General features: G+C 35.2%; 1 protein-coding gene across 2 annotated transcripts in view; it reads left to right on the plus strand.

The window, feature by feature from the left end:
* Positions 1–14,020, plus strand: part of JMY (junction mediating and regulatory protein, p53 cofactor) — a 73,589-nt gene that overhangs the window by 18,857 nt on the left and 40,712 nt on the right. For both annotated transcript variants that reach the window (XR_008233486.1, XM_052777000.1), the window contains exon 2: positions 3,551–3,724. Coding sequence is in view for 1 of the 2 variants with exons in the window: in XM_052777000.1 (XP_052632960.1) it covers positions 3,551–3,724 (174 nt within the window). In the remaining variant the exon portion in view is untranslated. The remainder of the gene's footprint in view (positions 1–3,550; positions 3,725–14,020) is intronic.

A 14,020-nucleotide genomic window follows, 5' to 3' on the forward strand; every position in this document is an offset into this window, starting at 1 on the left:
CTCAAGGTGCAGCCTCACCAGTGCCCAGTACAGGGGGACGATCACTTCCCTGCTCCTGCTGGCCACACTATTTCTGATACAAGCCAGGATGCCGTTGACCTTCTTGGCCACCTGGGCACATAACTATAATTTCAAATACATGTCATAATTTCTCTGTGTTGTTTTTCTTTTTCAAAACTGGATTTTTTTCGCACTTCTTCAGTTTCTTCTTCCTCTCATGTAACTTTTAACCCAAGTGAAATTTGAGGCAGCACTTTTATGGTGTTGATCTGACAGGACAAAATAATTTCAGTGTGCTTTGAGCTGGTTTGCAGCCTTTGTAGAAAAGGTTAATGTTAGTGTGTTTTTCACCAAAACACTGTCTGAATAAACTGTAGAAGAACATGTTAATAGATGGATGGGTGTAATGAGGCTGTATGTAACCAGTGCTGGCAGGCTGGTAGCCTTCCTACCTGTTTTGAAGAATATCCCTATTCAGTAGCTCTTTGGTCTTTGCTCCAAACCAGGTGAGGTGATGCTCTTTGGTTTCCAAATCAGTTTTTGTGTTTCGTTATGTGTTTTCTGGCAGCTGCAGTTTAAATGAAATTTCATCACCATTTTCATTCAGAAAGTTCTTCATTGGGCAGAAGAAGTGGATTCTGTGTGCATCATTGCCTTAGGAAGGAAGAATAATTACCTACCTTGTGTTAATAATTTAAGAATATATATATTCTGTACGAATAACCCACCCTCACTTGTATTTTTTTATTGAGGGTTTGGTATTTCTGAAGGAGTTGAGGATTAAGCTGAAGGTTGGGGTAACCCCAGCAGCAGACCAAATAGAACTGGACATGGACAAGACCTTGAAATGATGCCCATTTACTTATCTTCTGTATGTGCAGGAATGTGGTGATAATTCATTACTTTATCCATACTGTTTCCAGTGATGGACATGATTTTCACTGAACAACCAGTTATATGCAGATACTTGCTTTTAGTGTCCTTAAGATGTCTTTGTACTATACTGATGGCCATAAAATTGAAATGGTCCTTAATTTCCTGGTACTTTCACTCCAACTTCTGCAAAGTTGTGGCTTTCTTCTAGAGTATCAGAACTATTAAGTAGGCCTTAAGAATGGTCTGTAAATGGAAAAAAAAAGCCCTGCATTGTATTGTTCTGTTCCTGGAATGAGATCACCTAAGATTCTCCTTTTAAATGGTGATAAGTTTTCTCTAATTTTTGTCATTTTTTGTTGCCCTCTAGTATTTGTATCTTAGTAGAATAGTAGGGTTTCACGATGAAACAAAGGTGTAAATTTATTTAATGAGAAGATACTAACAGCCTAAGCAACTACAAGCAAATTAACATTACAGTGTGCTGTAGAACTGCTACTAATGAGACCCTGCTTGTAATGGATGGCTTGAGAAGAAAGGTTTGGTTTTTCAGTACCTTGACAGAGGGATTATTACAGCTTTGGGACTGCAGGAGGGTTTTCTGATAGTGCCAGGGGGAAGTTGTAGGAGAAGGCCTGAGTATGGCAACTCTGTTTTAGGCACTAGGAACAAGAAAGAGGAGCAGAGGAAGAAGGTGGCTTTATAGGCTACATGGTTAAAACAGCTAGTGGGCTGGAATAATGCTTGAAAGCCATAGGGACTTAGGACTCAAACCCAAGAGCATCAGGGATGACTTCTGTCCTTATAATTGCAGGTTACATTATGTGTGTTTAACCCTGAAAGTTCATAAAATGTCAGTTTTACAGACTGCAAGCCACAAACCACTACCCAGTACTCTGTGAGAACTCAAATGCCACAAAATATTACATGCTGCTGGAAAAGAGCAGATGGATGGAGCAAATGACCTTGCAATAGGAACAATTTCCTAGGTGAAATTGTTTAGGTAACGTAACAAATGGCTTCATGCTGCTGAGGAACGTTACATCTGTTCTACACCATCTCTCCCAGACCTTTCATCTGTGCTAAGCCTTGCTGAAGGAAAGCTCTCCCGGGCTTGTCATCTGACCATTATCTTAATGCTGAACATGTAAATAAAGCTACTATGACGCTCTCTGCGTTCTGCGCTGCATCCTTTCTCTAATCTTGGCCAATCTTGAGTGCTTCAAAGGAAGCCCAGGTGGGGTTATGGGGATCTTCAGAATCAAATTTTATGTTATGAAGAAAGAGAAAATTTTTCTTACCCAGCCAGGTAACTGAAACACAGCATAGTAATATAAATGTAATGGAGCAAACCAAGTAGACAGTATGGTAATCAAGACTTCTCTTGAGTGTCCTGGGATATAAATGAAGCAGACAGCAAAGGACTGTTGGCCAAAGCTTCAGTTTCTAATCTGCAATTCCCTCTATTTTATCTTCCAGTTACAATACTTGATGCAGTTGAATATCTTGAGAATATTTCATGTAGGCTTGGCATCCAACTTGAATGAACAGCTAGAAGATACGAAGTGCTTATTCCATAGTGTTCTTAATTTGTGTTAAGTTTAAATAAACTTGAACTGTGAATATATGTTTTTGAGATGGTAATAACCAGGACAAGAGACTTTGACTTTGAAAACTACCTAAGAGGGGAATTAATTTCAGATAATCTTGTCTTTGTAAATACATCAAGCACTCCGTATGTCTGTATGAGATTAGTTTTTGTTAAACAGTTGAATATTTTTTTAGAAATGGTAAAAGATTTCCAGCAGCTTATGAGGTCTGCCCAGACAAATGCCCAAAATAGATGCAAAAGAGACATATAAATTAAAAACATACATTGTAGCAAATTTGTACAAACAGATGGATTTCATGAGAAATAAAGGAAGGAATGGATGGACTTTGATGTTGTATTTTCTTATATGAATTAAAACATAAATTATTTTAAGTATTTTTTTAAAGCTTATAATACTTAAATAATATCCTTTTAAAAAAATATCTAATGGGAACTTCATGTGTTTGAAATTTCATGCCTAACCTGTCTCGGCTAAAATCATAAACCAGAAGGCAAAATCATCAGAAACGCAGATCACTGGTTTGATTCATATAGATTGTTCTCTGTATCTGGAGCTGCACTGATATAATGGGACTGTGTGAGTCCAAAATACAGACAGGCAAAACCAAAAACCCCAAACTCCAAAAAAACCCCCAAAGCGTAGAAAAATCAAAATGTGACTTCTCTTTTGTCTCCTTTCCTATCATTCCTTCCTGACACCTGGAAGTGGGAAATGTGTGAAGTAGCATATCTGATTACTACATTATGGATTTCTTGCACTAAGTTGCTTTTTGTGCTGTCTTTGTGGTCATATTCGTTACCTTCCAGGATTTTTGGAAAGAAAAAATCAATGGGAGTGCTGTACACTTTGAATTAAGGTTATCAGAGACATGCTCATACTTGACTGGCTAAATTCAAGATGTGGGTGGGGATTAAGATTTTTTGTTTATTTGTTTGTTTGAGGGATTATTTTGTGGGAGAGGGAAGATAATACAAGAGGATAGGCTAAAAAATGCTTTTTGAATGACTGTTGCTTTTAGCAGGAATGTTTGAATCTGTTCACTAAAATTGGCACTTTTTCTACAGCTTCTGGAAAAACATAAGAACACGGAAAGCATGGTAGAGCTGCTTGAACTGTATCAAATGGAAGATGAAGCCTACAGTAGTCTTGCAGAAGCTACCATGGAGCTCTACCAGTACTTACTACAGCCATTCCGAGATATGAGGGAACTTGCAATGCTTAGAAGACAGCAGATAAAGGTATGGTAAAGATAACTAAACTTCTTATTAATGGCAAAATAATGCTTTTTAGCTGGTGTTTACTCTTTAGTACTTTTATTATGCAGTATATGCAGTGATGGTTTCTCCACTAGAAGTTGGCCCTATTTTTCTGGTTTCTCCACTCAGAGGAGTGCTTTTGAAGAGTGAGAACGTCTCTGACCTATATAGCTAACCATTACCTGCTTAACTTACTCTGTTAGACTGTTCAAATTCTTGTTGAATTTAATAGGTGAAACTTAGAATTTTGTGATTTCTGGGAATACCGACTAATATATAAAATATGAAGAGACATATGTACGGTATCTATACTAGTGTTAATTCGTTTAAAAGATTACACAGGAAGTTACTTTTCCTTTTAGTTTTCTGAGATAATCTGATAAACCATGAGAAGTCAGTAGCTTTTCATCTAATGTTGTGAAACACTTAAGCATGAAAGTGTATTAGAAGTATACAATTTGTTGTATAAGTATATAATTTGTAACACTTTAACAGTATATTTTCCTAAGAGCTAAAAAAGTACAGCCAGCTGAAGAATACTACATTTTGGTAAAACTGTTTTATAATGAGTAAGTTTGTTTTATGTAAAAGTAATTCTAATTTTAAATACTTAACCAAAAATAACAAATTCATCTTTATTGCATATCAGAAGTACTTTTGATAAAATGATTAGTTCTTATGCAGATTATAAAGACTGTAGCCTTCTGATTCTTCCAAGATATGTGTTGTAACATAGAAGCTAAAATGGGTTTGTTTCATTTAATCTGTATTCCAAATGTCAATTTATCTCAGCTTGGTTGTTCAATTAGCCAACATTGGTTTTACTGGTTTCAATTTAAAAATATAGTGCTTTTCTTTGGTTTTGAGTATAGAAAGAGGGAGGGAGGGAGGCAAGAGAATTTACGATTCCAAAACTGGTTTTATTTTGAGCTATTGCTGTGTCCCTAAAGTAATTTTTCAGAAAGTTCAGCAATCTGAAACTGACTTGTTGAGATAATGCGATGATATTTGAACTGAAAGTGCTTTTTTTCCCCAGATGATAAATGTTGCTGCATAGAGAATTGTGATGAATATTTTTTTCAGATGTATTATATGGTTGAAGATTAGGAACACTACATTTAATAAAAGGCCTTCTTCAACGCATGATGAAATAGTTCCAATTTTATTTGAATTTATAGCAGAGGAAGAGATTTTTTTTTTTGTTCTTTTGTCAAACGGGCAAAGGTAAATATCATATAGAGTAGGAAATACAAATTAAGAGTTGTGTTTTGGTTTGGGTTTTGGGTTTTTTTTAACCTCAATGATCTTGTGAATTCCAGTTTTAAAAACCTTATTTTCTATTTTTCCTGAAAAAATAATCTCGGTAAACTTCAGAGGCATGTTCTGTGGTTGGTTATTTTAGTTGTACATAGTTGCATCTAATGTACATTAAGTTCTCTTCCTAACTTGGCAATTTTTGCATTATAAAACTTGGTCATCTGTACTGTGTGGTAGAGAAAGATGCTATCTCTTGTTTTTCATGTCATTGTTTGAAAGAAAGCAGTACTTGTATCTATGATGACAAAACATATATTACGCTGAGTAGCTAGGGTAGAAGAATTGCTTTATAAATAGAACTTGGGCATGAAATGGTTCGTGTTAACTTGCTGCATATGTTTTTCTGGCAGGCTTAATAAGGGAACAAAGATCCTTAGGTTTCAATGAAGCCTTAAGGTTGGAGTTAGCTCCATTTTCATGCATAACAGAAGTATTTCTGATGTTTACTACCTCAGCGAAATGGAAGCTGTGAACATGTAATACTGTTTACATACAGCGAGTGACAAGGGGGAAGATAAAGTTTGGATGTAGAGCAGGGTAAGGAAGGAATAACCTGCAGAATGTGTTACTAAAATGAAAAAATAAGTTACAATAAGGATAATTAAGCTTGAATACAAATATCAGTATTTAGTCAAGATTGCATATGCCTTCTGTAATTATTTGATGTTTTTAGACCTTTTCTCTATTAGGTGTCTGGTTTTGATTTGTGGAGAAGTTGTTTTAGTTTGTTCTTTAAGAATTTGGGATTTCTAATAAGTATTTTGATCAGTTTCATTTTGTCAGTTTTCAGAACGAATTTAGGAGGAAATTAATTGCTTTGCCTATGATATTTGGGAAGAGTGTTTAGTGTCTTGTCCTTTTGGAGCAAGGCATAAAAATTGGAAGATATATCACCTGGGTGTTAAATTTCTGTTGTTGCTGTGAAACTTTTAGCAAGAGACAAGCCTATAGGAGGGAAGGGAGAAACTTGAAATTCTGACTGCTCAGCGGAGGCTTATTAGAGTAGGACAGCTGTATTCTTTGCAGATTCCTTCTTCGGGAAAAAAAAAAACCAAAACAAAAACCCAAAAAAACCAAACCAGCCCAGAACAGAAGTTTATTTAGAAGCTTAAAAATGCAGATTAGTGTTGTCCTTGATAGAAGTCGTCTTTTTTTTTTCTTCTTTTTTTTTTCCCCTTCTTTTTTTTTTTAAAATATATTTTAACTTGATTGTATGCTAGTTTTTCAGATGTATTTTGCCTCATGTAGTGTGAAGGATGGATCATTTAGTAGGGGTGAGCAGTCAAAGCTGTATTGTGAAGCACTTAAATACTGCTTTGGAAAACATAATGAAAAAGGTAGAAGATTATGGAAGGAGAAAAGGATGGCTTATTGTGAAATGAAATGTCATTCTGGAAAACTGACGTCTGCCAAAATTTCTACTTAATTGTAGACTAGTCAGCTGACCATAGAACAATGGTTTCAGTAGTAATATATTTCTGATTTTTTGGGCAACCAGCTTCAGAAACCTGGTTTTGTTTGTATAAATGATTAATATTCTTAAGTGCTGCTCAAATCCATGGGGACCTCCCTCTAAGCATGGCAAAATCCTTACCAGATACCATGCATTCTTGAAAAAATTGGACACTGCAAGCACAGCAGTATTTGGGGCTTACATTTTTTATATATATATATATATATATGATAGGGGAGTAATCCTGCTTGCCCCAAGGCCTTTATGGGTGGGACACAAATATAAGCCAATTTACATATTCTATGTGTCTAGTATGACACCTTTTGTAACGTAAGAGTGAAAAGTTGTATTGATGAGCCAGACAAACAGTCAGAACTATAATTATGTTCACTGAATACTGGAGAAGGTATAATAAAGGATTTGAAGACAGTATTGTAATTTATATACACATAAAAGCTGTGCTAAATTTGTATAGGTGTTTTTAAATTCCATTATTTCTGGACTGTTGCTGATTTAGATGTAATAATATGTAAAGACATTCAACCAGTGAGTTTTAGCATCTTAATTTCACTGCTAGGGTTACTGGTCCATTTCTTCTGATTTCAGACTCTCAGATGAAGCTTGATATTCAAATGCTGTATTACATGTTTTGGGCTATTTGTATATTTTTCCAAAAATCTGGAAGACAAGTATGAACTTAAAACCACAGGGCAAACAATATTTATAGATTATTTTATCTAGCGTCAATTTTGAATTCTAAATGGATTTTAAGATGCTTTTTTTGCTAGAAATCAGACTTCCAATGAACTAAAAAAAGCTGTACTATTTTTGATCCTAAAAAAGTTTCACATTTATACCCACAAATTTTTCATTTATCAAAATGGATAATTTCCCTGTGAAAATTTAGCAATTTTTTTTTGTATGTTAAGTATACACATTGCCATGGCAGAAAAGTGGGAAGTAGTAGGCATCAGTAGCTGGAAACCTGAAGGGGAAATACTTCTTCCAAAATTTCGAAGAAGCAGGGTAGATACCTGTGCTCTGGTGCCTTTGATTTCAGATAGTTAAATCCTAATTTTGTCAGATCCTCCACATACAGTGCAGTCTTCTTTTGAAAGTATGGAGGAGAGGGACCAGTTAGTGGTTAATATTTGGCTATATAACTTACTGACAGACTAATATGATCAAGCTTTAAGCCCTTTAAGACTGAGATACAAAGTGTTCTTTGATACAGGATACCAAATCTGGTTATTTAAAAAAAGGCAAAAGAAAAAAAAAATCTTTCAAAAGAATAACTTCATGGGCAAAGCCCCAAAGCCTTTTATGTATGTACAGTTGTGTTCACCAGCCCTCATAGAGGGAAAGAAACTACCTTGCTACTTTGAATTTTTATGGTCTTATAATTGTGGACAGTACTTCAGTCATGTTGAGTAGGCACTGTGTTTGATTAAACCCCAGGTGAAATCAGTGGGAAGCTTTCTTTTTTCATGCTTTTTTTTTTGCCTTTTTTTTTTTTTTATGTGCTTGGTATTAGACTACAGATAAAATGTAAGGTAAATTGTTTCATAACCTACATGTAGATGTCAGTAAAACTTTGACACAAACATTCTTGAAGGTCTGAGTTGAACTGGATTTGCTTAACTGAGAACTGGTAATATCTTGATACAGGTGAGAGACTACAGTCATCATTACCTCTCAATTCATCTCTAGGAAATGAGAACATTAAAATGTTATTATATATTAAATATATTTAATAGCACTTTTAGCTTCATTGCATACATATTCATTGTTTTCACTGACATGTTAATTCACTTGATTGTGAGGATTTTTTAAGGACTTTAAATACACTAATGTTGAGGTCTAGCACTGGAAATACAAGATCAGAGCAGCATATGTCTTGATAATTCATCAAATTCAGTTTTTTTTCAAACTGTAGAACACTTTATTAGTCTATGTTGTGCTTCCCTTTCAGGCTGCTTTAAGCAGGTGCTGATATAGTTGAAAATACAGCTCTGGCTCAACCATATGCGGATTTATTTGTTGGTTTAATACTTGATGGTGAATTGCAGTAGTGAACCTTATAACTAATTCGACTTTAATTTGTGTAAGATGAAATACTTAGAAATAAATTATGTTGCATTAAACATTTTAACTTTTGGTTAAAAAAATACTTTCACAAAGCATGAAACAAGTTCAAAGGAGAAGACAAATTTAGTGGTGAGGATAGCTAGCAAAATAGAATTACTTAAAAAAATACTTAAAGAGAGATTACTTTAAAAAAAGTCTCACGATCAACTGAAGATGTTTTGGGGAAGGGAGTGGATGTCAATGCTTCATACTGTGAATTTGTAGTGTTGCTCCCATACATCAAATGGATGAGTTCTGTATTACTAAATCCATGTTTTTATCATTGGCTCTAGAATAACTGATGTCTTAGTGAGCTGGTTTTTGAACTGTGCATTTTTATTTTTTTTTAAGCCTCATGTAATATTTTTGAGTGCATGGTGGTCTTGCAGCGGAAAACAGGAAAACAAAGCTACACAAGGCACATTGGAGGACACTAAAACAGCACTGATTAAAATGTATAGATTACTTGCATGGCAATCAGCTCAATTTCATTCCTCTCACTTTTGCAGGTAACACTCCTGTAGTTACAGGCTAGTGACTTGCTGACAGCAAGCTGATGAAAAACGTCTAGTAAAAAAAGCTGAGGCTGTACTCAGTGGAGAATCTGAAACACTTCAAAGAATTCTGAAGTCTCTTTCAGTGTATCTGTAGTTGAAAATGTGTCATCATATCATCGGAATCATAGTGAAACAAATTTGGCTTTTGAAAAACCTGTAGAGTAGGGAAGAAATGGTAATCTAAGTTTATGCAAAATCGTTGGATTTGCAAATTAAGGTCATAAACTGTGTTGAAACTATTGAATTCTTGTTTAAGAAACTGGTGTAATATGCTGAATTATGCTGTGATAGTCTTTATAGTCTCAAAGTCTGTTTCAGAAGGGTTGTATGTCAGTGTCTGTTTACATTCTGAACTATAAATCCTCTAGACTATTGTATGAACTCATAGCAAAACACTTTGCTGACTTAAAATCAGGGGTTTATGGGCTTTCTGAAAAAATAATGCTCTCAACAGGAGATCTGATGGAAGGCAGGCTGGTAGTCTGAATCAGTGAGGGAACTGAACTCTTTGTATGAGGTTGCTGACTATAAAACTGTGGCATGTATCTGATCATTTAAATCCGCCTGTCTGCAAAGTAAATATGAGTACAAAACTGTTCAACTGTAGAACTGATTAATAAGACTTGCAGAAAAATCTGATTGTGTTTGAATGCCAAAAGGTTTGGGGTTTGGGTTTTTTTGTTTGTTGGTTTTTTTTTTTAAAGTTCCCTTACAAAAGGCTGGGCTAGATAATAAAATATAGGTGAAATTGTCAATAAATAAAAAGTAATGCGTGTGCAGAAGGGCAATGACAATGCAGGTTTGTATGCACTTAATTAACTGTTACTCCTGAGGAAAAAGGTATGAGAATTATCTTGAGGAGTTCTCCAAAAATGCTTGCCATTCAGCATTTTGAAAGAGGAAAGAAGGGTTTTGAATTATGGGGAGGGGACACACCAAACCAAAATAGAAAACATCACACCTTTGTATATATCAATGGTATACTTGCATCTTGAATGCTGCAGTTTTAGCGTTTACCTCTCAAAAACATACTGTAGGATCAGAGTAGTTATAGGATGGCAGTGAGTATAGTAAGGCTATTTCCCTGCAAACAGCCTCAGTGCAAGGATGGAGTAAATGAATCAGGTTGCTTTAGTCTGGAAAGCATGTAATTAATGTAAGATAAGAAAGAGATCTATAAATCATGAATTATGAGGGGAAGAAAATATTGAATGATTTCTTTCAGTCTTTCTCATACTAAAAAAAAAATAGGGGGCCCTCAATGAACCTGTGGTGCTTTAAAACAGCCTGCAAATAAAGGAAAAACAATTGAATTCTTACTAAACACACCTTACATGCTCTATGGCAATAATTTCGACAGTTTACTATGGACACTAAGTATATATGTGTTCCAGAAAAAGACAGACCCATCAGTGGCTGTTAACAATGATTCAGATTAGCCATCAACTCAGGAAGCCTCTAAACCATTTAGTAACAGAAGTTGGGAGTTATCAATGTATCCATACCTTGGGTCTTAATTTTTTTTTTTCTGCAACAGCTAGTAGTAATTACAGTTGGAAGCGAAGGCCAGTACAGCCTTGGATCTGATCTAAGATTAGGGTATTGGGGGAAGTGGTGCGGAAAGATGCAGAGTCAGAGCGTCCATTCAAAAAGGCATCTTGACAAAACTCTGAAAGGATGTTAAACATGCAGAAAATAATAAATTGTCTGTCCTTGCAAGGATCAGAGTAAAGGAGGGTGAAAACTGGGGATGCGTGATTTTTTTCTTTTGCAGTGTTGAGATAGGGAAGGAGAAAGAAAGAAGGAAGAGACTTTGATGTAATGTTGTGCAGGCTGTGGAGGGTGAGGAAGGGGGCTTAAGGTCCTCAAAGATAGAAAAACTTCATCATGAGAGTGTAAATTTTGCAAGTCTATGTTTACCTAAATCTGTAAATAGTTTGAATTCTAGTACTTTTTTTCCGTAGTGCTCTGAAAAAAATTTTGTAAGCTTTCATGATATTTGTTGACTTTATACTATATTTGTCTAATACTTGTGTCCTTATTATTTTCCTTTTTTTCTGTGTATAAAAATTGTCAACCGTATTTTGATGAATTCTTGATGGACGCACTTAAAATTTTGTCTATTGTATATATTAAGGTTTTTTTAACTGAAGACTTAAAAATCCTTCAAATCCTTTTCATCCTTAAGCAGAATCTAGAATGTCCGGAAACACTCAAGCCCATTTGCTTTAACACTCGAGCTCAATTGCTTAAACAAAGTTTTCAAAAAACTAGTAGAATATGTCATATTAAAAATATATATTTTTTAAAAGAATGAAGCTTTCTTTTTGAAGGTGAATTTTTTCTGGCCTGAAGCTCAGTCCATGAAGCTGAAATGTAAATAAAGCTTTTATGATATACACATGGATAAATAAGGAAGGCATAACTCAGGGTGCACAATTTAGCCTTAATTCTGTCAATTACCAGTATAAAATACCTTAACTTAGTAGTTTTAATGCTCCTTTATATACACTTTTATGTGTCTGGGGAAAAAGACAGTTGAATAATCCCAGTCATTCCTCTTACTCTTGCCATAACCTTAATCTTCTATGATTTTTCTCTTCTGAATACCTAAGTTTTCAGCATTATCCGTAGTTCTGGAAAAAATATTCACCACTGCACTTTGCAGTACAATGCCATTATTGTTCAGTCTTCTTTCTGTATGTCCTAACATCTTGTTTGCTTTTTAGTTTGTTACTTTGTTTGCAGTCTTTATCTTTATTGAATTGTATATGTTGTTCTCCTGTATTTTGATTAAGATAATCAAAACCCCTGTAGTTTGTATTACTAGTCCCAGGCTCCAGATATTTTAAGGAATCTACACCACCCAATCTCAGTTAGTTTGTATGTATTAACATTAAAGCCCATGTCAGTATTCATTAGGATAAAACCAGTAAAACTGTAAAGCCCTTTTTACAGCTGAGTGCTTTCACTTAATATATTTGGGGCTGTACACATGGGATTATAACTTATTTTGGGAAGTAGTGCTGGGTTTGTGTTACCAGCTGGGAGCATAGGTAAATTAAAACCTGTAAGACTAACTTTGAGAAATCCCTGAATGGATGATGAAGCTGGAAGGCATGCTTTCTGGCTACTATACCCAGCACGCTGTGGTTGGAATTGGTTGTTTGGCCTCTTGGAATGTGTCGGAAGTAAGGTAGCTGTGTGTTTGAGCTGAAACACTCCTTTATGTATGAAGCTGCTTCCTTTCTGTATATTGCCTCTGCAATCTGTAGTGCTACCTCAACTTACCTTTTTTTGTTCTTTTAATTAACCGACCTACTGTTGTTACATCTCATGGTTTTCTCCTTTGCTGCCTATTACAAGACTGTCTAGGGGAAGGATAACAAAGGGAGCTGGACAGATGTGACAGATCCCTGCCTAAGCTATAATGTGACCTGGCCCAAGTCTGTTTCTGTCAGTCTTGTCCATTCTTGTCCCAGCTGTCTTCAGAAAGAACCTGGAAAGTATTAAAGACCCTTGAGGTCTATTTCTTTATTTAGATGTATACTACATACAACTTAAGAAAATCCTATAGTTGCAGGCCTGTTTCTCATATCTTCTCACAATAAACTTACTTTACTCCTTCAAAGCTCAACAACAATCTGTGAACTTTTCCAGAAGAATGTTTCCAGTAGAAGGGTCTTGCTTCCCTGATTCATTCTTACTTGCTCACAGGCTAGATTAGGGACCTCCTTTCAGTTCTGTTTCCTCTGAAGAACTAATTTGTTTTCCTTCAGAAACATATCCATATGGTGTAGAAATGTGTTCTTTTATGTTCTGTTACTCTGAAGAAGTAGCTGATGGAAATAGATGTTTACATGTTGTGTTGAAGTTAATGGTTTCTGCTGTTTCTTCCTCTTCTTGTTTGCTTTCTGACAACCACTTTTGTGAAAGCTGTCATAATTTTCTTATTTCGAAGCATTATCTGAAATAAAGCTTGCAAAACATGAAAGTCTTCAAAAGCGAGTTTCATTGTCAGGGGAAAAAAAATCTTAGCTGGTTTGGCCATGAGGCTTGGATTCTTCTGAAAGAGAATATAGGTTTTTTAGTAAGAATAGCTGGAATGGTTTTTTGGAGAAAGTGATTACTAGAAGAGAAACTATAGATATTTGGCTGTGTGATCTGGCTGTGAGGTGAGAGGTTTTTCTGTTAGACCACACTTTCTGCAGAACAGTGAGTCCAAATGAGGAACTTCCAGATGAGAAAGTGAGTTTGAGAAAGTGTTAGGGAACTGAAAAGCCTTTTAGGTTAGAAAAACCCTCAATTATATCAGAGTTTCTTAATTTTTAACTAAAATAAATTTTTACTGAATCAGAAAATAGATACATATGTTTAAAAGAAGTGTCAATTAGATGACAGCACTTCTTAGTTTTTCTTTCCTCACTCTGTCCATTTCAATTCTTTGGTGCTTTCTCTTAGTCATATCTGACATGGACATCAGTAATTTAAAAAATATGTTTCTGTTTAGTCTATAAAATGACCTGTGCTCTTTTATGGACTATAAAAACAAAAGATGCTCGCATCATAAAGGTGTGCGGTGAGCAAAATGAAGCATAAACATGTTATGCATGCATTGCAAACAGTAATGGAATGCAGAAGCACGTAAGAGCTTCCTTTAATTCTGTAATGAGAGTTACTGTTTTAGATCAAGCTGAGTAATTAGTGAAGAGAATATAGAAAACAAAGTCTTCAAAACTCATGAGCCTGTTCATGTTGCTAGTTAATGGTCCACATGCGTTTCCCTTTTCCTTTTTAAATTCTTAGCTAAGGTAAACAGAGAGA

Source organism: Harpia harpyja, chromosome Z (assembly GCF_026419915.1).
Source record: "Harpia harpyja isolate bHarHar1 chromosome Z, bHarHar1 primary haplotype, whole genome shotgun sequence".
Classification (NCBI taxonomy): Eukaryota; Metazoa; Chordata; class Aves; order Accipitriformes; family Accipitridae; genus Harpia; species Harpia harpyja.